Source organism: Schistocerca cancellata, chromosome 8 (assembly GCF_023864275.1).
Source record: "Schistocerca cancellata isolate TAMUIC-IGC-003103 chromosome 8, iqSchCanc2.1, whole genome shotgun sequence".
Lineage (NCBI taxonomy): Eukaryota > Metazoa > Arthropoda > Insecta > Orthoptera > Acrididae > Schistocerca > Schistocerca cancellata.
In genome coordinates, this window is record NC_064633.1 from 241,939,311 (window position 1) to 241,967,058 (window position 27,748).

The following is a 27,748-nucleotide window of genomic DNA, read 5'->3' on the forward strand; positions in this document are numbered from 1 at the left end:
TTCTTGTCACACTCACATAAGAGATTGTGATAGAAGTTAGAGCAGAGCTGTAGTATGATATGAATGCCTTCTACAGGTGACTTTGCTTCTGATAAAGATAGGATATGCCTGTGATCTGACTGGAATCTGATGTGTTGGATGGCTGCAGAGGACATGTCTTGCAGCTGGGTCTTAGAGGAGTTATGACATATGTGAAAAGATGCTGGAGTAGGTTGGTGTATAGGTCGGTGGGATCAACAACAATGAAAAGGGATCCAAGTAGTAATGGTTGAGAGACGATGAAGGAAGCAATTTGTGTTCTTTTATAAGGGAAGTTATCCTATTCCCTTAGGAGTTCATTTTCATCTAGGCTGCAGACAGTGTGTGACTGATGACAACAGGCCTTTCCTGCTACCACAAAATAATGTTGGTACATTAGTTTCTCCAGTTGCAGAAAAAGTAAAGGTCTGGAGGATATTTAACAAGTGTTTCAGGAAACTTTAATGGACTTTCCTGTGCTAGTTGAGTAGGCACTAAAAATAATTCACAATAGTCAGATTTGCTCAAAATGATGTACTACTCAGGATGGATCATGATACTTTATAGACTGGGTGGCCACAACAATACCACTTTGGGGGAAGTGGGAAGGCTTGTGGGTACGATGTCCATCATTTACAAGTACAGTAGTTGAAACTCTGGTGAATTATGTGGTTATGTTGTTCCAGACCAGGTGATATTGAGTTTAAGGGATGGGGTGTGCTCCTTTGCAGCTGATTCATGCAGTAGTAGGATTAGGGGCACGTATGGCTTTTGCACATGAGATTTGTTTCTGAGATAGCATTTGGGTGGGGGGGTTAATACTTGCCTCTGAAGGTCATAGTAAGACCTTCACATATGAGACACACATATTAATGTGGATGAGATGGCTACTATCAAAAAGGAGGGACCTTTGATTTTTAGTGGGAGAAGTGGAGGTATGTCCAGAAAGGTGGCATAATGGTCAGACAGTGGAGGCAGATGGAAGAAAAGTGTTGAAGTTGAAGTGGAAAGAGACTGCATTATCTTGTCACTCGGTCCAGATTGTGAAGAGTTCACGAATGAACCTGTAGTGGACAAGGGAGTTAGAATCTGCAATGGCTAGGACAGTCTCCTCTAGATAGCCCATAAAGAGGTTGCGATAGATGAAGTAGTTACGGGTAAGGATGTTGTTTGTCAGGTGTATAAAGAAAAATGTAGTGTGTTTTAGGTGGCAGGATGCTGGGAAAGGAGTGTTCAAATATAACAAGGCAATAGGTAAGGGGGATTTTGGTGTATAGATCAGTGGGATCAACGCTGAATAGAAGTGGGGTGGAGATGGTTGGGGGACACAGGGTTGTAGGTAGGATTTCCCTCCCATAGCATCGAGTATAGATTTAAGAGTCAGGAAGTCGTTTCTGAAAGTATCTGTATGGAGTGTAGCCATGTATGGAAGTGAAACATGGACAATAAATAGTTTGGACAAGAAGAGAATAGAAGCTTTCGAAATGTGGTGCTACAGAAGAATGCTGAATATTAGATGGGTAGATCACATAACTAATGAGGAGGTATTGAATAGAATTGGGGGAAAGAGGAGTTTGTGGCACAACTTGACTAGAAGAAGGGATCAGTTGGTAGGACATGTTCTGAGACATCACGGGATCACCAATTTACTATTGGAGGGCAGCATGGAGGGTAAAATTCATAGAGGGAGACCAAGAGATGAATACACTAAGCAGATTCAGAAGGATGTAGGCTGCAGTACGTACTGGGAGATGAAGCAGCTTGCACAGGATAGAGTAGCATGGAGAGCTACATCAAACCAGTCTCAGGACTGAAGACCACAACAAATCTTTCAACAAATTGTTAACGAGTGTCCCTGCGTGAGGTCATCCATCATCAAGAAACATGGTTGGACCAAACCATACTGTTTCAGGAAATTTTAATGTACCTTTGTGCTAGTTGAGTAGGTAAGTAGTGTTCAAATATGACAAGGCAATTCACAGTAGTTAGATTTGCTCCAAATGACATACTATTCAAGATGAGAGTTCCACTGCAATGTAAAAGTAGGGGCTGAGTTTGCGACATTCTCACATACCCACTCATAGTACAAAAAACAATTCACAAGATTTTGGGTGTGAAAGCTATTCAATCACCATGTAGTCAGCATTGACTGTGTTAAGAATCAGCCTTCATTTCACATACCAAAAGGCAATTCTCTCTCTCTCTCTTCTTCCCCCCCCCCCCCCCCCTCCCACATACCCTTATCCTTTGCTCACATTTATTCAATAGGGCTAAACTGTCAGTGACATGTGGGTAAATGCAAAACTGTGTAACTCCATTCACGTGCCAGGAAGTCACATTCTGTCACGCAACTTGTATTAATTAACGAACTGCAGGAGATCGGCACAATTCTGATTTTACTGTACTTAATATTTTTATTTTTAAGCTAGGTAAAAATATCCACTTTTCTGGTGTTTATACTTGGTGTTTTCTCTGTAACAATTGAGTTATAACTGGCAATGTCGACTTAGAAGCAAAGTATGACAAGAATTGTAAATCATGTCACAAAACTGACAACATTTGTTTCCGAATGGTAGTCACTGCAGTTTTTCTTACACGTAAATACAAGTTTATCTCAGAAACAAAACCAGAAGAGGAGTCAGCATGCAGAATATTTATCTGAGAACCTATACCTATAAGAATTTTAAAACCGCCAGTACCATCACTCATTTTTCAGCAGACCTTCATGGAATGACTAATTGACTCATGTTTCATCAAGATAACACACTGTTTAACTACCTCCTTCTCTTGTCTCATGAATTTTTATACGGGATGTAGTTCGTGCTGCACATATGTCAATTATTTGAATTAAAAACTCTCTTCCTAACATATCAGTAACCAATGTCTCTAAAAATTCTTTACATTGTTGAAGCGCTTACCATTGAAGCTAGTTTTCTCCTGCATACCTGTAACACTTTTTGTGATGTCGGGCATTCATCACTCACATGGAGCACTTTAAAACATCATTGTTAAAACCATCCATTTGTGTTACTGGTTCCTTGTGATTTCGATGCTTTCCAGGTGACACGAAAGCAACTTTTTTCTACTGTTCCTACAGGTCTGACACTTTCATTTACAATTCTCTTTACAGTTCTCTTGCTGACGCCAAATGGTTCTGGAGTCCGTTCTTGTATTTTCAAATGTCAACAGTAAGAGACTTGCTTTCAAATTCAAAGCTGTTTTTAATAAATGTGGTAAATAATCCCCCTCACCTGCTTGTGAAGCACTTCACACTTATGGCAGTCACTTGGTTCTTTATTCTTTAAATCGCACTTCAACATTTACAGATACACATTGTCACCTATACCGCTACAAGAGAAAAAATAAAAAAAACTTGAATGAATAATTGGGTTGTTGCGAAGCACGGCAACAGTGCAGCATGTCGGAGCGAAATTCTCACTTTCTAGCTGTAACTCGCTGCTAGCCGCTCCGAAAGAGAATGAATATTATTGGTTGCCAGTGGCTAGTGGAGGGGGATGTGCAGAACGGCTGAAAACTGGGCCGCCTTCCAACGTGACGTGTACTTTAACAAAGTATTAGTTCACTACTGTTTTTATCATTATATATTTCAGCCTCATGCCACACAAGTAGTATTGTTACAAATTTGCATTTATTAATAAATCATCATCAGATGACCTGTTTAAAAAGAAAGAAAAAGAGATACAGTAAAATACTAGAAAACTACAAATCATACTTACCTCTATACACAACCATAAACACTTGAATACATTATACAGTAACTTATAACTGAGTAGGACCAGAGAAGCAGTCACAATCTAAATACATCTGCACTCTGATCATTGTAACTGGAGGCTACAACTGACTGACTACTAAAAAACATCACAAAACAGACTGCAACAGAAGACGTGAGTATGACCACAATGAAAATGAAATAGAGATGTGCAGGACTGTAAACAGGAGAATAAGACTGTATGTAGTCTTTGCTGGATTCCAAGACATGAGAAAGGATAAGGTAACAATTTAATGGGAAGGGGTAGACGGCATTAGAAAATATGTAAGAGCAACATGGACACATATTGCCAAAGAATGTAAGCCACCTAAAATTTAGTGGTGGTCTTAATTAGGTGATGATGATGGGAACAGGAAATAGGTTGCAGTGAAACCATGGTCATATTATTAAGATATCTTTTACTACAATTATGATAAAAATTGAAAAACACCTACTTGAAATAGAAACAAAGAAGCAGCTACAGAAAAGTAAAGAATTAACTGCAGCCTTGAAAGAAGGCTGTCAATCACTCATAGCAGTAACTGCCCAAACATTATTTATTTACTTATTTAATTTCTCAGATTGATCCGGAAGGCCATACACAGCCTGTTGCATTTCCACCATTCAAGAGAACATGCATTGTGTGCACAATGTTAAGAACTTTGAGATTTATTAAAGTAGTGGTTGGTCATTGATAGTGCTTTAGTAGGCTTAAATTCTGCATTAAATGTAATTATGAATCATAACTAATGAAATTATTATTGAAGTTAATGAAGTAGGTCTTGCTAAAGCATGATAAATGTTTGCTAAACACAGATGGAGTGCAAACTTGAAGTTAAAGGTGTCACCTTACTGCGAAACAGAGCTTCGGGATAATATTGGGTGATTCTTAATGGAACATAGTGGTCAATGTGCACAAACGCAACAGCAACAGAATGAAAGAAACTGGAGATCATTTATCAAACTTAGGAGAAAGGGTACACCATCCAATCACATAAATATGACCATCTGGTAAAAACCCTGAGCAATCACCAGCATAGTGGACTGCTGTGAGACGTGTAGGAAGAGTGGAGTGAGGTTCTGCAAGGAACAAATAGGGATATGGAGCCATGCTGACTCCAGTGCCTTGGCCAGTTGCACTAGATTTATTGGTTGAGCATCCATGGTGCGAACAGCCTGATCGAGATGATCCCATAGATTCTCCACTGGGTTTAATTCCAGAGACTTTGGTGCCCAAGTATGGTAAACTCATCCTGGATTCTTGACAGCGCACATACATTGAGAGCTGTGTGACATGTTGCACTGTTCTGCTGGTACATGCCATTGTGCCAAGGAAGGACAAACTGCATGTAGGTAAAAATTCTACTCACTAAGCGGCGACATAACACACACACATAAAAGACTGTTGTGACAGGCAAGCTTTCGGAGTCAGTGGCTCTTTCTTCAGGCAGAAGGGTTGAATGGGAAGGTCTGGAAAAACTGGAGATTTTAGGGAAGTCACCCAGAACTGAGGATCAGTTACCGCATGGGTTGAGAAGGAAAGACTGATTGTTGGGGACCGCATTGGATGAGATTTGAAATCCTGAGTGCTTAAAGGTGGAAGACAGGGTAATATGCAAGACAGAGATTGCTACTAAAACATTGTGCACGAGTTAATAAGAGTGAGAAGCTATGTGCATTGTATGTAACAGACGTGGGAAGGGACAGTGAAAAATAGACAGGAAAGACAATGAAAGATATAGAAAACTAAAACTGAGTGAAGCAAAGAGTAGTTACAGTGAAAAAAAGCTGAGACAGAAATATTAACGTAAATTAAGGCCAGGTGGGTGGCGAGAATAAAGGACATGTTATAGTGCTAGTTCCCACCTGCAGAGTTTTGAGAAACCCCCTGTCACGTACAAAGCACTTAGCTTCTCATTGTCTTTCCTGTCTATTTTTCACTGCCCCTCCCAACTCTGTTACATACAATGCAGTTAGCTTCTCACTCTTATTAACTCATGCACGATGTTTTAGTAGTAATCTCTGTCATGCATATTACCCTGTCTTCCACCTTTAAGCACTAATGATTTCAAATCTCGTCCAATGCAGTCCCCAACAATCAGTCTTTCCTTCTCGTCCCTTGCAGTAAATTTCCCATGACGCGCAGTTCTGGGTGACTTCCCTAAAATCTCCAGTTTTCCTAGACCTCCCCAGTTCTTTTCCTTCACCCTTCTTCCTTCCCCTTCAACCCTTCTGCCTGAAGAAGGAGCCTCTGGCTCCAAAAGCTTGCCTATCACAAGTCTTTTATGTGTGTGTTCTACCACCACTTGGTGAGTAGATTTTTTATTTATCTATCTAATTGAATAATTGATTGTTTTCATTGTTAAACTGCACGTAGGGACAGATAATCCCCATCAACAGATGCATTCTAGTGTTGATGCATTATGCCTTCCATAAGATGATGATGTCATCCACGGAATGCAACAAAAACGTTCCCAAGGTCATGATGCTTCCTCCTCTGGTCTGTAACCTTCCAACGATTGTTGTAGGGTGTTTTGCTTTCAGACGTTTCACATCATACATGACAATTATCATCTATCTGATGGAGTATAAAACGTGATTTGTCTGAAAAGGTCACCTGTCATGACTCACTGTATGTCCAGTTGCAGTATTGGCATGCAAATTTCTGCCTTTGTACCAATGAACAGCAGCCAAATTAGGTACTAGAATCAGGTGCCTGCTGCAGAGGCCCACACACAGCAACATTTGCTGAACAGTCATTGAGGAGACACTGCCGGTTCATTTGAGTGGTCAGTTGCTCAACAGTTGCTTCTGTATTCATCTGCACACATCTTCACAGCCATCATTAACCCATGTCATTTATGGCCTTTGTTGCACCACAGTTGCCTCAGCACAGGTTTTGGATAGTAGCATTTTGCCATGCATGGTATACAGGGTGTCCCATTCAAAACTCCCTGATTTCAAGGACCCAGGAGAGAAAAACTACAGTAGATACAACAATGAAAAATGCACCACATTGTACAGCATCCCAAAGAATTTATATTCCCGCATCAGAAGTGCCAATTATTGTCGCCAGAGTGCAGCTTGGTTGCATGAAGTGAAAATAGCGATCCCACAGCAGCGCGCACAAGCAGTAATGTGGTTTGCAGAAACAAAATCGCCGATTACTGTGCACAGAAATTATAGTTGTGTGTATGAATGTGATATACCTGACGTGAAAACAATTAAGGAATAGTATAGGAAGTTTCTGGCAACAGGAACTATTCTGAAACATTCTGGTGGTGCATGTTACAGAGTTTCAGAAGAGATAGTGGAGGACACCAGATAAACGCTTCTCAGAAGCCCACGTAAGTCAATTCGTCAAGCATCTAGGAAACTTGATGTAGTTCGATCAGCATCGAATCATGTGGTTCACCAGCGCCTTCGTATGTGTGCTTAGAAAGTGCAAATTCTGCAACATCTGAGGCCAAACGACAACTACACCGACAACAATTTTCTGTGGATATGCTGCAGCATATTGATATGGATGCCAGCTTCCTGGAAAGACATTTATTCTCAGATGAGGCAACCTTTCATCTATCAGAAAGGGTTAATAGGCGTAATGTTCGGATTTGGGGTTCACAAAATCCACACATTGTCATTCAACATGTTCGTAATAGCCCTAAACTAAACATCTGGTGAGGGCTAATGCACAACAGGATTGTTGGACAGTTCTTCTTTGCGGGACAAACAGTGTATGGGTCAGTGTAAGTGAACACATTGGAGCAGTTTGTGTACCCTTAGATACAAGACTTGCAACACAACATCATTTTTCAACAAGATGGAGCTCCACCGCATTTGTCAATGGCTGTTTGCAAGTTCCTGGATGGGAAATTTCTCAATCGTTGCATCGGATGCATTGGCTGGCCACCACGTTCACCCAACATTACACCACTCGATTTCTTCATGTGGGAACTCGTGAAGGACCGTGTGTATGCGACCAAAGTGGGCGACATTCCTACATTGTGACATCGAATCACTAATGCAATTGCAACAATAACAAAGGAAATGTTACAAAGAACTTGGCAAGAAATTCAATATAGACTCAATATTCTTCGTACTACAAATGATTCACCTGTACAAGTGTATTGATGATAAATAAATAAATCCTTTGAGATGCTCTACACTGTAGTGCATTTATCATTGTCGTATCTGCTGTGGGTTTCTTTTTTTCTTTTTTTCTTTTTTTTTTTCCCCCTGGGTCTTTGAAATCTGGGTGGTTTCAAAATGGCTCAAATGGCTCTGAGCACTATGGGACTTAACATCTATGGTCATCAGTCCCCTAGAACTTAGAACTACTTAAACCTAACTAACCTAAGGACAGCACACAACACCCAGCCATCACGAGGCAGAGAAAATCCCTGACCCCGCCGGGAATCGAACCCGGGCGTGGGAAGCGAGAACGCTACCGCACGACCACGAGATGCGGGCTGGGTGGTTTGAGTGAGACACCCTGTATTTTAATGCAGACAGTTTACAAACTCATCCCTTTCGGAAATGCTTCCACCTTTGGCCCAAAAGTATATTATCATGCCCTTTTAGTACCAGGATATATTCAAAGGAGACACTTTAATGTGTGTGACTGATGAGGCCATCCAAAAGTGAAATACTGGAACTGCCCAAAGCTGAAGGCATATTTGGGGAATTATTATGAGTAGAGGGTGTTTAACATATGCCCCAAATCCTTTGTCGGCACTGTGTGAGGACCAATAATGGGCAGGCAGGCTCCAATCAATGACTATGCTCGAGACCAGCCCCTTGATTTTGGCAAGTGGTGCATCAGATTTATCCCAACTAGATGAGCTGAAAGTGGTCTTGGAAAGAAGTCAGACAAAATCATTGTGGCCTTTAGTACTTAAAACAGGTGTGTTAGTAGCATTTGCTCACTGGATCTGTGAACACATTTAAACTGAAACCTTACAAGCTAATGGTAGTGCATTGACTGACCAATTCACATACATCCACAAACATCCACACATCAGTACTGCAACCATCTACTGCAGTCTGCACACGATAGAGATGCTGATCCTGAAATGCTCTTTTTAACTGATGAAGAGTGGCTGCATTTGTAAGGGTGCATGAACTCTACGAGGAACTGATTTTGGATTTCTGAAACTACTTATCATTTACATAAACAGTCCCTTCATGAAGTGAAAACAGAAGTGTGATGTGTAATCAGCACAACACAATTTACTGAACAGATGTTTTGCACCAAACCAAAACTTCTTATAGGTAAGTGAGCAATATAGTGCAACCTTTATGCAGAGAACTAACAAGAAGAACTATTGTTATTAATTTGTGGGAGAATATATGTGCACATGCCACAAGTGCATCAATGACAGTATTACAAGATGTTTTTGATGATAGGAAGAATCCTATTTCAGTTGTTCAGTTGAAGAACTGCCATTATTTTGTAATGTTTCAGTTGGAGTTTGTGCAAATCTCCTTGAGCAGAAGCTAGTAACACATCAAATGATCCGACAATTTTCACAGACTTCTTTCCATGGCTGCTCATAACACACCCACATTGGCAACAATCAATACACCACCCTACCTCTCTGGTACTGATCTCTGCGCACTGGCAGATGCAGAGATTGTGTTATATAGAAGGCATACATAATTAAAGTTCCAGTTTCAAAACACTGTAGAAAGAGAATCAGTGCTCAGAATGACATCAAATTACCAAATTTTAACAGCTTATTACTGACACAGGCAAAAACGTCATGGAGCAAAAATACAAAAACTTTATCAACAGATGACACTGTAAGCATCAGAAAAGGCACACCAACAGAGTGCGTCCGAGACGCCCAATGTGACTGTCTCTATGAAGTATCATACGCTGCTGATAAAGTTCTGGACACTCTAGAATATCAAAAAAGACTTTGGTCCAATGTCTGCAAACAGATGGAGAAAATGACTACAAAATTTGAGAAGACAGGTTCTTTTGAAATGAAATGTGGCAGAGAGAAGACAGGGTGTCTACGTGGATAAGGAAAAAAAAATCCCGGATTTTTCCCAGTTAAAAATACACTTTCTCCCGGGCGAAAATACAATTTTTCCATGTTAAGTTACCGTATACTATTCCTTGGCACTGTAAAACTCATCAATCCTTTGAATGTTTATGGTTTTATATACCAACATAGAATTTCCCGTCACTTTAGATAACGAAACTCAGGGGGGGAAGAGTGAAGACATTTTGAAACACCTTTGATGTGCAGCAATATTTTCGTATTACTAAGGTATAAATTCGAATTCCACCAAATACCACATGTTACTTTTCAAAGCATTGAAATTGAGATTGCGATGCGCTTTTGTAAGCCACTCATTACTCATGTCACGTGATCTCGCCAGCTGATGACAGCATAGGACACGTGATGTAATCAGCCAATAGCAAGATCACTCTTAAGTAGCGCGAAAACACAAATAAGGAAAGTTAATGGTTTAAATTAATATACATAGCATTCACATATAATATTGGTCTCCACGATTAATAAGCTGGAAGAGAAGCTAAGCTTCCACATATATGTTGATCTTTTCTGTGCGATACACTTTAAAATACATCACACAATTGTGCCAGTAAAATTTTTAATAATGACCTAAATGTGTGATCTTCTGAGCTCGGAATTCTTCTAAATGGCCGTCCTCAAAGAATTGATTTTTAAATGAGAGTCAAACGCTTTGTTATTTAAGAAATTCATCGTACATTCTCGCACGTAGTTCATCTCGCATAAAAGGAAATTTGCTTTTAATGTATGTAACATTTTTCAAACCACCGTTTGCAATATTTTTCCGCTACCTTTTAGAAATAGATTCATTTCAGCAGTTGCAAGAGAGTGCCAGATAACAGTCGTCACCGCGCAATGACTCAGGAAGGCCATTATGATCGTACGTATAAAACATTAAAAGATCTTACATCATGTCACAAAATAAACAAGACATCAAAGGATACTTCAAGAGCATCGGAATTTTGTGAACCATACTAAAATGCATAATTCGGCTTAAAGTGCACATTCGTATGTCCAGATTCGGATGTACATTTTCTTGGAGTACTAGTATTGTATTATCTCATGTTTGGTTCTTTATTATGGCATAATGTCATACGTGCACTTGAAATCAGCGAATAGTTGAAACCAGCCAACAGTGTGAAATTAAACACTTCGTTTCAAATAAACTGACTACCTCAGCAGAAAAGATTTAAAAAATCCAAATCTCTTTAGCAAACCAACAAAGATAACTTAATTGTTCTGCAAAGCGATTAATGCTTGACTGTCAGAAAGGTGGATGTAAAATTGGAAACTAATGACATATTTTGGCCATCCGTAATTATGCGAACATATTTTAATTCATTTGATATCTCCCGGTCACGAAAATCCGTTTTATCATTTAACGTGAGAGCAATAAACGAAGAGGAAACAACCAAATCACTGAACGTAAACACAGGCCACGTGGAGACCACCCACCTCCCCACCACAACTCAGACTGCTCTGCGCATCAGGCCCGGATTTACTATATTTCCGAACCGTGGTAATATTAGGTAGTGGCGCCAAGCCACACTTCTGTCACAAGAAGCGGGAGAAGGTACTCCTCATATGCGACTCAACTACGCATGCACAAGAGCCCGCCCGCATCTGCTCATAGGAATCTAATTTAAACAGTTGTCACGTCACGGTCACTGGAGGCAATTTGTTGTTATGAAGCATTGCACAGTCTTCCAAAAGCCTTTGACACATTTTGCTGTTGGCAGATGCTTGTATGAGCACTGTGTTTTGGTGTTGTATACGGCGCATTTCCTTTACAAGGTTAACAGCCCCTCTTTGTGAAGAACCACTGAATAACAGGAACTGCTAATACAATTAAAATTTATTTTAGGAATGTCTGTAAATTGTTACAAACTTTAAATGCTAACTCACGTTCAAGTAAGATATGCCTTTTATCCAAGTTTTGTCCTATTCCTCTCATTCAGCATGCATTTGCATACAAAGGGAACATATATAATCAAGGAGACATACAAACATCACTACAAAGGATAGTATTATGTTTAACATCTGCAACATTTAAGATAATATTTGTCATATTATTTCTACAATGGAAATTCTGGATAGAATAATATGTAAAATAAAGGAAAGGCAACCACTCACCTATAGTAGTGCATAGAAACACGCAACAGAAAACAGCATTCAAACTAGCTTTCGAGTTCTTGCTCTTTCTCTAGCACAGTACGAACAACCACACAGAAACCCTAAAGCACACATGCATAGTGAGACTGACAGCTGCTTATTGATTACTGAGGAACGTTTCTTGAGTAGATGAAGGTGGAGAGGGCATAGGGAAAGATGTAAGAGGAGAGCAGGAGGTAGCAGGATAATGTGAGGCAACTATTTTGACAGATGATTCAGGGGCTGCACAACAAGGGGAGGGGGGGGGGGGAGTTCAGTGGGTACCCCAAAAAGCAGATGGAGAGAGAGAGAGAGAGAGAGAGAGCGCTTGCATGGGGGAATGGGGAGGGTGATTATTGTTAGATTTAGGATTGCTTTGCCATTTACTGTCAGAGTAAGAATAATTTTGGTTTTCTTAACCCAAGGGAGGATTATTTTGCAAATATAACTGTTTATCTCAGATTAGTTTATGAAGTACTTGTAATCAAATGTCCTGCTTGCCATCAATTGTGTTACTATGTTTGTATACAGCAACAAGTGTTCCATATATGCGTACTATATACCAGATAGGTGGAGAAGCTGCATTTCCTTTTCCGATTGGTTACTGATGACTATTTTCTTAAGGGGAACAGATATACAATTTCTGGTGACCAAATCAATGCAGTGGTGTAAACAGAATACGAACTGCATAAAAGTTCCTAGAAAGTAATTTGATACTCTTCTCATAGAAGTAATTTTATATTATATTAATAACAAGTATACTACCCAATTAATTTCTGTTAGTGTCAAAGATTTCTTTCACATGAAGATGCAAGTTGCAATTTCTCATACTATGATATAATTAAGTAATTAAGAAAGCAAAACGTAAAATGGTACAGAAAATGTTGCCTCAAAAATGATGTGTTACTTCAAAGTGCCTCATTTGCAATACTCTTAGCATTGGAGACGTGTGAGGAACAGTTTTAGCAGATCCTAGCAGATAGTGGTACTGTACAAACAGTTGTGATGGCAGATACCAGACAGAAATAATGCTACAATACAGTGGGAAACCAAATAGCAAGATTAAAGAAATACTGTTACAGAATGGAACTTGGAGAAAGCTAAGCAAAAATGTTGTTACACGAGTTTTAGAGATTGCTGCATTCTCCTGGCAGCTGGGCACATGTCAGAATAATAATACAGCCGACTCTTGTTAATTCAAACCCTAATAAATCAAAATTCTCATTCCATCCTATATAAAATCCTTTATAAATTGAAGTACTTGTAAGGGTTATGGTACACTTGATAAATAAAAGTGACAGTCACGGCCAACTACCAACAAGCACTCTACAACTCGAAGTTTGTAGCTGTCTAACACTTGGGAACTGAAATCTCCAGAAGACTCGTTTGTTTGCCAAACAATATACATATAATGTACAATAGCACATATGTCGGGTGTAAAAATAACTTCAACAAAGTCTCAAGTGACTGACTCATGCAGAAAAGAAGATGGTTACTGAGGTTGTGGAATGTGGTATGGTGTGGAAAAGTAGTGATGTAGCAAAAATATGAGGTTCTGTCATTCACACTGTCAATAAATCCAAAGCAGAAAGATCGGATTGCTGAAAACATATCATATGGATTGAGGAAGTGGACCCAGCAACATTATTTTTAAAAAGATTTGTGAAGGAAGTGCAAGTGTTGATGGCACAGTTTGTACAGAGTGGAAAATTGAACTAGAAAACCTTCTGGAAAATTGCGAGCCAAGTGACACGTTCAACACAGATGAAGTGGGACTTTGCTTTCAACTTTCTTCCAACCGACACACTGAATATTATAGACAAATAAAATGTTGTTGTGGGCAATATAGCACAAAACAAATACTGTTGCTTCCAGTGAGTGTTGACAAGCTGTAGAAACTAAAATATCTTTTTACAGCAGCAACTGCTAACCCTAGATGCTTTGTGGGTATAATATCCTCCTCCTCTTACTGCTCTAATAAAAAGACCTGCATGACAACTTCTCAGTGAGCAGTTCCTGAGCCTGGACAAGGAAATGGAAAAAAGCAAAAAATCCTGCATTTTCACAACAGTTGTAAAATTCAAAATAACCCACTGTCTCTAAATAATGTCAATCTTCTTATCTCCCCCTTGTGAACAGCACTTTGAAATTACAAACCACTTGACCATTTAATAATTTAGAATTCTAAAATTTCATACTGCAAAGAAACTGTCAATGTTGGATAGCACTGAAGATGGTCACACATCCAGAACAACAATTCTGATAGTGATAATCATGCCTAGTAATGCATGGAAGAATTTAACCATGAAGGAAAAATCTTTCAAAAAATGTAGATTCATCAAAGATTTACAGTACGAACAACAACAATAGGAGAGTCGAGAAATGAACATAGGTTTCCAACACACCTGCGGCCTTCTTCCTGACTTATGAGACAATGCGCCATTTGATGATATTTTATGTTTTGATGATCTTGTGGAAATCTGTGGTACTCTGATTGATGGAATTCTGGCTGTCCCAGGTGGCTAGAATAAAGACGACAGTGAAGGAGAAGGGAAGAGGAAGCAAAACTGATTCCATCTGCGGCTCCAAAATAGGCAAAGTCATCACTGGGAACATTGTGCATGTACATCCTTGAAATGGAACTACACAATGATGTATTTTCAGTTTTGGTCGCAATAGAAAATGTGTTTATGAATCACACTGGAGGCCACTGGAGCAGAAAAGGATCACAAATTTACTAACAAAACAACGTTGAAGTTTTCTTATGTACTTTCAAAAATTTGTGCCTTTCACTTCAAGTGTTGAAATAAAAAAAATAATGAAATGCACAAAAATAATTTTCTATAGAGTTATAGTTGTTTCTTTGTAAAGAAGGAGTAATGTTATTGACACCACAACAGTAATATGGAATTTGTAGACTGCTACTTGTCATATAGAGGAGGCACTGAGTCATGAAAAAAAATTCAAAAAGTATTTCAACTTTCACACAAAGCCCTTCTTCAGAAGTAGAACACACACACACACACACACACACACACACACACACACAACTTAGACACACACGGCCACTGTCTCCATGCGCTGAAGCTAGACGACTGCTAGTGACATGAGCAGCGATTTAGGGAGGTGGGTAGTGAGGGTAAGGAAGAGGTGTGGGGTTGTTAGAGGGAGGGGCAAGAAGGTAGGGGCCAGTGGAAGATGTTAGTGCTGTGCTGCCTGTGAGTGTGTGCACGGCTGTGGTGGGGACATGACAAGGCTGCCAGGTGCAGCACTGGGAGGCTGTGCTGAGGGGGAAATGGAGAGGAGAGAAGTAATGAAGGGAAAAGGATTATGAAGTTATATTGGCAGGATAGAAGGCATGTGTAATACACACCTGGAAATGGAAAAAAGAACACATTGACACCGGTGTGTCAGACCCACCATACTTGCTCCAGGCACTGCGAGAGGGCTGTACAAGCAATGATCACACGCACGGCACAGCAGACACACCAGAAACCGCGGTGTTGGCCGTCGAATGGCGCTAGCTGCGCAGCATTTGTGCACCGCCGCCGTCAGTGTCAGCCAGTTTGCCGTGTCATATGTAGCTCCATCGCAGTCTTTAACACTGGTAGCATGCCGCGACAGCGTGGACGTGAACCGTATGTGCAGTTGACGGACTTTGAGCGAGGGCGTATAGTGGGCATGCGGGAGGCCGGGTGGACGTACCGCCGAATTGCTCAACACGTGGGGCGTGAGGTCTCCACAGTACATCGATGTTGTCGCCAGTGGTCGGCGGAAGGTGCACGTACCCGTCGACCTGGGACCGGACCGCAGCGACGGCACGGATGCACGCCAAGACCGTAGGATCCTACGCAGTGCCGTAGGGGACTGCACCGCCACTTCCCAGCAAATTAGGGACACTTGTTCCTGGGGTATCGGCGAGGACCATTCGCAACCGTCTCCATGAAGCTGGGCTACGGTCCCGCACACCGTTAGGCCATCTTCTGCTCACGCCCCAACATTGTGCAGCCCGCCTCCAGTGGTGTCGCGACAGGCGTGAATGGAGGGACGAATGGAGACGTGTCGTCTTCAGCGATGAGAGTCGCTTCTGCCTTGGTGCCAATGATGGTCGTATGTGTGTTTGGCGCCGTGCAGGTGAGCGCCACAATCAGGACTGCATAAGACCCAGGCACACAGGGCCAACATCCGGCATCATGGTGTGGGGAGCGATCTCCTACACTGGCCGTACACCACTGGTGATCGTCGAGGGGACACTGAATAGTGCACGGTACATCCAAACCGTCATCGAACCCATCGTTCTACCATTCCTAGACCGGCAAGGGAACTTGCTGTTCCAACAGGACAATGCACGTCCGCATGTATCCCGTGCCACCCAACATGCTCTAGAAGGTGTAAGTCAACTACCCTGGCCAGCAAGATCTCCGGATCTGTCCCCCATTGAGCATGTTTGGGACTGGATGAAGCGTCGTCTCACGCGGTCTGCACGTTCAGCACGAACGCTGGTCCAACTGAGGCGCCAGGTGGAAATGGCATGGCAAGCCGTTCCACAGGACTACATCCAGCATCTCTACGATCGTCTCCATGGGAGAATAGCAGCCTGCATTGCTGCGAAAGGTGGATATACACTGTACTAGTGCCGACATTGTGCATGCTCTGTTGCCTGTGTCTATGTGCCTGTGGTTCTGTCAGTGTGATCATGTGATGTATCTGACCCCAGGAATGTGTCAATAAAGTTTCCCCTTCCTGGGACAATGAATTCACGGTGTTCTTATTTCAATTTCCAGGAGTGTACTTAAGTAGGAGTGGGAAGGGAACAGGCAGTTGGATGGTAGGGACTAGTGGAGGTCATGGACAGATCGGTTACAGGACCAAAGGGTATGTCGTAGGGAGAGCACCCACTTGCGCAATTAAGAAAAGGTGGTGTCAGTAGGAAGAATTCATATGGCACAGGCTGAGAAGCAGTCTTCAAAAGTGAAGCACATCTTGTTAGGCAGCATGGTCCATCTTTTCGTCACAGTTTGACAGTGGCCCTTCATGCGTAGAGTACAGCCTCCTGACACCACATCTAGCAGCTCAATCACGTCCCCACCATGTCCCTGCAAATTCCCGCAGGCAGCACTAGCTTCTTCCCCAGCTCTCCCCACCCTACCTCATATATCATTATTATCCCCACTACCTGCTCCAGCTAAATAGCTGATGACATTGGACACTGTCGAAATTGGGCCTTAGAACCCAGAGACAATAGCCATGTCTGTGTAAGTTGGGTTTGTGTAAATGTGTGTGAGTTTTCCAATTCTGAAAAAAGATTTTGTCCAAAAGCTGAAATATTTCTAGCATTCTACCACTGTGCTTGTCTGTGACTCAACACCTCCATTATGTGTTTAGTAGCTACCTATCCTTTTTGTATCGTTGTTCCACGTTTACCATTATTTTTGTTTGGATACCTACATTTTGAATTTTTCTTGATTCGTTCTTGATCAATCCCAATTTTGTTAAATCAAACCCTCTATTGTTTGAACTTTCTCTGAGGTACCTTAAACTTAAAATTACTGAGAATTGGCTGTACATCAAACAATCACTGTGTGTTTGTCTCTCTTGGGTCTGTTGGAGAAGCAATGCTGCTATTATGTACAGAATATTTTTGCCAAGTTAAACACCATGTAATCTGCATGTTTGAAAAATATCGAAACGCAACTATGTCATTCAATGATTAACATTAATTGAATAGTATTCTCATTTATTTTCCTTTTGTTTTTTGTAATACATATTTCTATCTGTAACTCCTTTCCTTCATTTTTGTTTTGAACTCTTACTACGAAGTCTGTCATTATAGTTTACAAAAAATATAAATATTACAGCAGAAATTAACATTTAAATGATGATATTATCTTAAAAATGTTTATGACTCAAGTGATAAAAAATGCACTAATCAGTGTTATAAAGAAATGTTGACTCTATAATAAAACAACAGATATAATTACAGGAATTGTAATGAGCACAACACAGAAAGTAAAAGTTATTGGTAAGTTATCAAGGCCTTTTGCAATGAAGTCATGAGTAAGACAAGGTGACAATTTGTAACCTTTACTTTTCAACTGTGCATTGGAGAAGGTAATGAGGGAATGGAGGAAATCCATTAATACTTAGGGTGTTCAACAAGCAAGAAACCCAAATAAAATCACATCAGTTTGTCTAACTTTCGCATACGACTGGTGTTGATTACTGACTCACTGGATAATGTCAATGAACAAATCACAGAACTACAAAAACAATAATACAAAATAGGACCAAAAATATCATTTGAAGAAACACAATTCGTGACAATATAAATGATGCCCACCAAAAGATTAAAAACTATACCACCACCCTTTAAAAAATAAAAAAACTGTTTTAAATACCTAGGAGAACGTATGATGTGCCATACAAAAGAAAAGATAGCAATAGATAACAGAATACATGAAATAAAAACGGCATTCCTAAATGCTTTCTCCGAAAATTATTTCGAGTAGTTAGTCCACGAACCAACGGGAATTGTAAATGGTTGCCCAAACACACTTGACCTCTTAGCCACAAACAATCCAGAGCTAATAGAGAGCATCATGACTGATACAGGGATTAGTGATCACAAGGTCGTTGTAGCTAGGCTCAATACCGTTTCTTCCAAGTCCACCAGAAACAAACACAAAATAATTTTATTTAAAAAAGCGGATAAAGTGTCACTAGAAGCCTGCCTAAGAGACAATCTCCATTGCTTCTGAACTGTCTATGCAAATGTAGACAAGATGTGGCTCAAATTCAAAGATATAGTAGCAACAGCAATTGAGAGGTTCATACCTCATAAATTGGTAAGAGATGGAACTGATACCCCATGGTACACAAAACAGGTCCGAATGCTGTTGCAGAGGCAACGGAAAAAGCATGTGAAGTTCAGAAGAATGCGAAATCCCAAAGATTGGCTAAAATTTACAGACGCGCGAAATTTGGCACGGACTTCAATGCGAGATGCCTTTAATAGGTTCCACAACGAAACATTGTCTCGAAATTTGGTAGAAAATCCGAAGAAATTCTGGTCATATGTAAAGTACACAAGCGGCAAGACGCAGTCAATACCTTCGTTGCGCAGTGCCGATGGTACTGTTGCCGACGACTGTGCCACTAAAGCGTAGTTATTGAATGCAGTTTTCTGAAATTCCTTCGCCAGGGAAGACGAATGGAATATTCCAGAATTTGAAACACGAACAGCTGCTAGCACGAGTTTCTTAGAAGTAGATACCTTAGGGGTTGCGAAGCAAATCAAATCGCTTGATACGGGCAAGTCTTCAGGTCCAGATTGTATACCGATTAGGTTCCTTTCAGATTACACTGATACAAAAGCTCCCTACTTAGCAATCATATAAAACCGCTCGCTCACCGATAGATCTGTCCCTACAGATTGGAAAATTGCGCAGGTCGCACCAGTGTTTAAGAAGGGTAGTAGGAGCAAATCAATCGAACTACAGACCTATATAATTGACGTCGATTTGCAGTAGGGTTTTGGAGCATATACTGTATTCAAACATTATGAATCACCTCGAAGGGAACGATCTATTGATATGTAATCAGCATGGTTTCAGAAAACATCGTTCTTGTGCAACGCAGCTAGCTCTTTATTCGCACGAAGTAATGGCCACTATCGACAGGGGATCTCAGGTTGATTCTATGTTTTTGGATTTCCGGAAGGCTTTTGACACTGTTCCCCATAAGCGACTTCTAATCAAGCTGCGGGCCTATGGGGTATCGTCTCAGTTGTGCGACTGAATTTGTGATTTCCTGTCAGGAAGGTCGCAGTTCGTAGTAATAGACGGCAAATCATCGAGTAAAATTGAAGTGGTATCAGGTGTTCCCCAAGGAAGTGTCCTGGGACCTCTGCTGTTCATGATCTATATAAATGACCTGGGTGACAATGTGAGCAGTTCTCTTAGGTTGTTCGCAGATGATGCTGTAATTTACCATCTAGTAAGGTCATCCGAAGACCAGTATCGGTTGCAAAGTGATTTAGAAAAGATTGCTGTATGGTGTGGCAGGTGGCAGTTGACGCTAAATAACGAAGGTGATCCACATGAGTTCCAAAAGAAATCCATTGGAATTTGATTACTCGATAAATAGTGCAATTCTCAAGGCTGTCAATTCAACTAAGTACCTGGGTGTTAAAATTACGAACAACTTCAGTTGGAAAGACCACATAGATAATATTGTGGGGAAGGCGAGCCAAAGGTTGCGTTTCATTGGCAAGACACTTAGAAGATGCAACAAGTCCACTACAGAGAAAGCTTACACTACACCCGTTCATCCCCTGTTAGAATATTTCTGCGCATTGTGGGATCCTTACCAGGTGGGATTGACAGAGAACATCGAAAGGGTGCAAAAAAAGGGCAGCTCATTTTGTATTATCACGTAATAGGGGAGAGAGTGTAGCAGATATGATACGCGAGTTGGGATGGAAATCATTAAAGCAAAGACGTTTTTCGTCGCGGCGAGATCTATTTACGAAATTTCAGTCACCAACTTTCTCTTCTGAATGTGAAAATATTTTGTTGAGCCCAACCTACATAGATAGGAATGATCATCAAAATAAAATCAGAGCTCGAACAGAAAGGTTTAGGTGTTCGTTTTTCCCGCGCGCTGTTCGGGAGTGGAATGGTAGGGAGATAGTATGATTGTGGTTCGATGAACCCTCTGCCAAGCACTTATATGTGAATTGCAGAGTAATCATGTAGATGTAGATTCCATATGACACAACATATACATAACACATAAATCTTTGTCCTGGAACACAAATCTAAGCCACTATCAAACAATGGTAAGGCCTAGAACACTGCACGTAGCAGGAACGGTTAAACTAACAAGATTTAGGGAACTTGAATAACTGTAAAAAGTTGAAAGAAGAATTCCATGGCAAATACTGTGGCCTAAAAGTAGTAATAATTCTGAACAAAAACAACAATCAAACAGAGAGCTCTATTTCAAAATGAAAAAAACTAACTTATGTATTGAGGAAAAGAAGACTACAGTTTTATGGACACTTATGCTGAATGGATAGTAATGGACTAACCAAGCGGTTCTTTGGCTTAGGTCAGTATTACACAATCATATTTCTTTGTCAAAGTTGATAGGTCTAACATTTATGTCAAAAAAATTTAATGGTGTAACAGGGAACTTTGTCAAATCTTGCCTGTCGCCAAATAAAGATGATCAAATCTAGGACCTCACTGTAGATTTGATCATAAACGTCACTTGTCTTCTGTTCACCACAATGTGAAATGTTATCACTTGGAGCACTAACATCGCTGCAGCGTTCTGTCACCAGTAGTATGTTTGTAAACATGGCTGTGAAGTTTAATTTGTGTGTGCCATCAACTACAAAATTAATATATATATATACTGAACTCTCCAGTCTTCTTAATCTATTTTTGCACTCAGGATACCTCACATTGTAAAGCATCTCATCTGCTTCATACACTTCTATTAATTTTTTTGGTTATGGGACACAAAATTTAATTACTACTTTGACCTACAATAAAAATAGTTTTTACTGCACATAAAGTATATTGAACATTTATTTACTTTCAGAGGTATTGGTCCTTTAGTGCTATAAAAATTGCTTCACACATTTCAGGTGTTATTTTAGTTAATGTGCACTGTGGTATTCGATTGCTGTACTGTAAGCTAGAGTAACTCTCTCCTGTAGCAAGAAATTGGAGTGTTACCATGAACCTGTATTCTGCAGATAAGCATTTCTTGAGTGAGTATTGTGCTTTGTGATATGACAAGACACTTCACTAGCAAATACTAAAATGTATTCTCATCCATTCCTAAGTAACTTAAGTATGACTTGGAGTCCTCCACTAGAAGCTCACAACAACAAATTTTGTTGAATGCTTTTATCGTCTCATTGTAAAACCCACGGCTTCACCCAAGTAAGTTTCTCCCCCCCCCCCCCCTCCCCACTTGTCTTCTAAATGCGCACACAGTGCAATTGTGATACATGCAACTGCTGCGCATAATATGTTGTTGTCAGCCATCTTGAACTTTGATGAAAAATATGATGGCAGTGTAATACCCCTTTTTAGTGCCACATCAAATATTTTTGTCAAACAAATTTGACGAATATTTGATCAAATCTTTGTCAAAGAAATAGGATGGTGTAATACCGGCCTTACTAAATAGCTACAAATCCATGCCCACATGGCACACTGAAATTGACAAAATGTATAAAAAACCTGAAATTAGCATGGACATAATAGATAACAAAATACTTAAGCAGGATTTCAGGAAAGAAATAAGTATGCAAATAGAAAGAAGTGGACCCGGGAACAAAGGGAACGACATTCTTCAAGGACAAAGGGAGTCTGGAGCAACTAAAATTAAATACAAAGAAGCAACATGAAAGTTGATTTATCACACCCTCCAAAGGGTTATTCTAATAGCTAAATAAATATTACCTTCCTTAGAGCACAGTACACATTATCAACATTGACATTGCTGGCATTGTCGACCTCCACAGTGACTGGAATAATTTGTCCAGAAACATATCCACCCACAGGTATTGACATCACTAGGGAAAGTGGACCAGACTTGCAGCAGCAACAACAGAAGTTTTTCTCAGTCTCCTTCTTCACAGGATCCTACATAAAATACAAAAAAATGCTTTAGGAATCTTATGATACATTTTACATACTACCACGTCTGAAAAAGGGATGGGAACGCAAAACGTTCCTTTAAAATAGACACTGTGATTGTACATTTTTTTTAAAAATCATCGAAAAGGAGGAATACAATTAAAATTTGACAATCATTTCTCTACACTTGCTCCAGTTGGCAAATAACAATGTTCATATCCATTAACATCAACATCAACATCTAGACACGTGAATGTTGACTGCAGTGCAACAAAACAGCAAATCACAAACCTTTCTACATATCAAGTTCTTTTTTATAACACTGCCATCTACTAAAGTTACATCGGTTCCTGATTCCCACTATATAGAAATTTCAGAGAATTTCCTACACTTCAGCTTAAAAGCAAATGTAATAGATAATACACTATTTAAAAAGTCATACCATGAAGGAATTATCTAACTGTGATGGAAATTTGTAGTGTGATGTACATTTACAAACAAATGATTACAATGTGATTCTTGAAGTTTTCCCGGCGGACATAATGTTCCATCATCTTTCAGGCGTGCACTCGGGACAGCGACACTTCTTCTTGCGATATTTCGGCTAGAAACCTCCCAGCCATCTTCAAGGCAAAATATCGCAAGAAGAATTGTCGCTGTCCCGAGTGCATGCCCGGAAGATGATGGAACAAATGATTACAATTTCAGAAAAAGTGAATGATTTATTCAAGAGGAAGAGCTTCACAAACTAAGCAAGTCACTAACACATTGGACCCCCTATGGCTCCTATACAAGCTGTTATTTGGCTTTGCGCTGATTGATACAGTTGTTGAATGTCTCCCTGATGGAAAACATGCCAGATTCCATCCGACTGGCATGTTAGATTGTCAAACTCCTGAGCTGGCTGGAGGGACCTGTCCATAATGCTCCAAACACTCTGCCCTGAGGAGAGATCTACCACCCTTGCTGCCAAGGTAGTGTTTGGTAATCACAAAGACAAGTAGTAAAAACTTTCATTGTGTGCAGGTGGGCATGATCCTACTGAAATCTATGTCCAGAATGGCAACAAAACGACATATAGAATATTATCAATGTACCGCTGCACTGTAAGGGTGCCGCAGATGACAAAAGGAGACTATAATGAAAGGAAATGTCATCCCAGATCATCCCTCTGGGTTGAAGAGCCATCCATATGGTGGGCAACATTCAGTTTGGTATTCCACCACTGTCTGTGGTACCTGCAGACACATCTTTAGCCTGGAATCTCAATGACTGGAGTATAATTGTCTTCAGTGATGAGTCCCACTTCAAACTGAGGTCTGATGACCATCAACGACATGTCTGGAGATACCCCGGACAGTGGTGAGATACCAACCCGACTGTCGTGGGCTGTATGGCCCAGCATATATGAGTGATAATCTGGGGTGACATTTCTTTTCATAGCAGCACGGCTTTGGTTGTCATCCGTGGCACCCTGACAGCACAGTGGTATGTCAACGATATTCTATGCACTGTTTTGTTGCCCTTCATGGCATGCCATCCTGGGACTACATCGCAGCAAGATAATGCGCACTGCACACGGAAAGAGTTTTTAGTGCTTGTCTTCGTGCATGTCAAATCCTACCTTGGCCAACAACGTTGCAGGATCTCTCCCCAATAGAGAACACATTTGGGGCATTATTGGCAAAGCTGAGCGACCAGCTTGGGATTTTGACATTGTAGCTTGCCAATTGGACATAATTTGGCACAATATCCCTGAACAGGACAACCAACAATTCTATAAATCAGTGCCAAGTTGAATAACTTGCTTGTATAAGGGCCAGAGGAAGACCAAAGCATTAGTGATTTGCTTAACTTGTGAAGCTTTTTCTCTTAAAGGAATAACTGCTTTACCTCTTCTATTTTTGGGAGGCATATATCAAACCACAGACAGATCCTTGCTGAAAACAAACACATAGCCTGAAGTCATGTGGAATTTCAGATTCATCTCTTAATGTGACCCTGAGAGAAAATTAATGGCAGCTCACCAAAACATTGTCTATTTGGATACTATGGTCCAATTCTGAACAGCCTGCACCGACAAAACAACTTGGCACCCTTCTTCTCACTTGTTAATCTGCGCATTCACATTGCATATGATTGATCTATCAGGGATCATGACTGTTTCCACATCAGACTTAGGCTGTTCTGATTGCACATAGAAGTGTAATTCAGATCTCCTTGGAAGCTGAGTAGTTGTTCATCTATTGTCAATAAGAATATGCATAACATTGCTTTCGGCACTATGACAAAGAGGCAATGGTGGATACTCTACAAGGAATGAACTTGTCACTCTCCTTTCTTCCTTAACATATACTTGTACATCGATCTGCTACTACAACAATGAAAATAATCATTTTTGACAATATAATGAAATTAGATTGGTAAAAAAATATACTCACCACGTAGCAGCAGGACAACACATACATAGAAAGAGGTACTACTTATGCAAGCTTTCAGAGTCAGTGGCTTATTCTTCCAGCGACGGGGAAGAAAGATGACGAAGAAAAGTACTGGAGATGTTTATGAAAAGGGGTAAGAGTACAGAAAAGTCACCCAAAACAACGGGTCAGGTGAGATTTACTGAACAGAATGAGGACTGTTGGGGACTGCACTGGACAAGATTTGAAAACTTGAGACCTTAAAAGTGAAATACAAGGTAACATGTAAGACAGAGATATAACAGAGGTGGGAGAGGGACAGCGAAAAATAGACAGTCACAAAATGAACGATCCAGAAAACTAAAATGAAGGAAAGAAAGGAGTAGTTACCATGAAGAAATGCTGAGATGGAAGAAATTAATGTAAATTAAGGTCTGTGGGTGCAAGAACCAAGGACATGTTGTAGCATTATTACCCACCTGTGGAGTTCTGAGAAACTGGCGGTTGGGGGAAGAATCCAGAAGGTGCATGTGATGAAAAAGGCATCGAGCTCATGACTGTCATGTTGTACAGAACACTCTGAAACAAGATACTGTGTTGCTGGTATACACCCTTTGCCTAAGCCCATTCATCCTAAGTGATAACTTGGGGTTAGTCACGCCGATGTAATAGGACGTACAGTTTTTACATAACAGCTGGTATATGACATGTAATTTCGCAGGTGGCTCTCCCTTTCGTAGTATAACCACCAAGTTATCAGTTAGGATGATTGGGCATGGGCAGAGGGTGTATGCCGGCAACACACAATGTCCTGTTGCACAGCATGCACTACAACATGACAGTCATGAATGCAGTGTGTGTTTTGCCACATGTGCCATCTAGATTCTTCCCCCAGGCACCAGTTTCAAAGAACTACATCAGTGGGAACTAGCACTACAACATGCCTTCAGTTCTCGCCACCCACCTGGTCTTAATTTAGGTTAATTCCTTCCATCTTGGCGTGTCTTCACAGTAACTACTTCTTTCTTCAGTGCATTTTAGTTTCCTGCATCTTTCATTTTCTGACTTGTCTATTTTTCACCATCCCACTCCCACCTCTGTTACATTCAATGCATTAGCTTTTCACTCTTATTAACTCGTGCACATTGTTTTATGAGTAATCTCTGTCTTGCATATTACCTTGACTTACATCTTTAAGCTATAAAGTTTTCATCCCATCCATTAAGTCTCCCCTGACCCAGGATTCTGGATAATTTTTCCGAACTCTACCCCTTTTCCTTAACCTTTCCAGTCCTTTTCCTTCGCCATCTTCCTTCCCCTTCAACCCATCTGCCAGAAGAAGGAGCCACTGGTTCCAAAAACTTGCACAATTGAAACCTTTTTTTATGTGTTTGTTCTCCTGCCACCACTTGGTGGGTAGATTTTATCTATCCAATTACATTAAGTCTGATAACATGGAGTATTTCTGCAACTGTACATTTTCTTGGGAATGAGTAAGCAAATACTCTTGTCTTGAGTACAGAACCTGTAAATCATAACAAAGTCTGACTTTCTTAAATTACTTACAGTGGAATGCTCACTTACAGAGCACCAATAATTGTGTACATTTGTGTGATGTCATAAGTACATTAACAGTAAAACAGTTTCATCAATTATTTTAATGGTTATTATAGCAGTTTTAACTAATAGTCATTAACAAGCATCTGAAAACTTAATATGTATCACAGAAATGCAAATGTTCTATGATCTATGGTACACATTCACATGATTAATAATGACAATTAGTCAAAATTATAACAGCAAACAATAAAAAAATCACAGACAACTATAAGTGAAAATAATTATATATGTGAGTTCTGAAGTTTACAGTTCCCATTCACCACTCTCGCATGGAGAAAAAGAGTAATTCCACATCTAAAATTAAATACATATCTCAAAAGCCACTGGACAGCACACTGCAGAGTGTTCTTAGCACATATATTAGTGATTTTCTGTCACACTTCAATTGCATATGGAGTAAGAAAACAGTGACAGTCTATATATGTCTCAGTATGCATCCTAATCTCTCATCTTACCCTCACTATCCTTACGTCAGATACAGAATGGCGGTAACAAAAATGTTGTGCAGGTTTCCAGGAATAGTGGTTTTCTAAATATATTCAACAGAGGTTTGCGTGAATAGTGTTGCCTTTCTTTGAAAGATTCATACTTCATCAAAGTCTTTCTGTATTTCCTCACAACCCTCTACCAACAATACTTTCCTGTAGTTAACTGCAACAACATTGTCTGACAATCTTATAGTGTTTCTGATCCTACCTGATTAGCCATTTACGCAAACTGACAACTGTGGCAGCCGTATGTGCCTCCTCGAGGCACAGCTGATGTTACAGTCTTTTCTGTTAAACATTCGTCATTCACATTAAGCTGTCTGTTGTATTAGACAAAAACTCTTTGAGAAAGTTATATATTTTTAAAAACAATCCTTAAGCCCATTCAGATTAGTGTATTTTAATCCCCCCAGTACACAAATACTATGAGAATTCAAGGGCAACATTATCCTCTACTTTAGTGACAGTTGGCTGACAAAATTTATCCTGGCAACTTCCTAAGTTCAAAGACAAGCACAGATGGCAAAAGGAAATGGGTGAATATTTAACAATGATATTACAATATGCTCTGGATAAAAAC

General features: G+C 40.2%; 1 protein-coding gene across 1 annotated transcript in view; it reads right to left on the reverse strand.

The window, feature by feature from the left end:
* The window catches only part of LOC126095719 (arrestin domain-containing protein 17), a 58,531-nt gene that overhangs the window by 17,732 nt on the left and 13,051 nt on the right, over positions 1-27,748 (reverse strand). Inside the window, exon 4 of the mRNA XM_049910472.1 lies at positions 22,464-22,646. Within this exon, the coding sequence (XP_049766429.1) occupies positions 22,464-22,646 (183 nt within the window). The remainder of the gene's footprint in view (positions 1-22,463; positions 22,647-27,748) is intronic.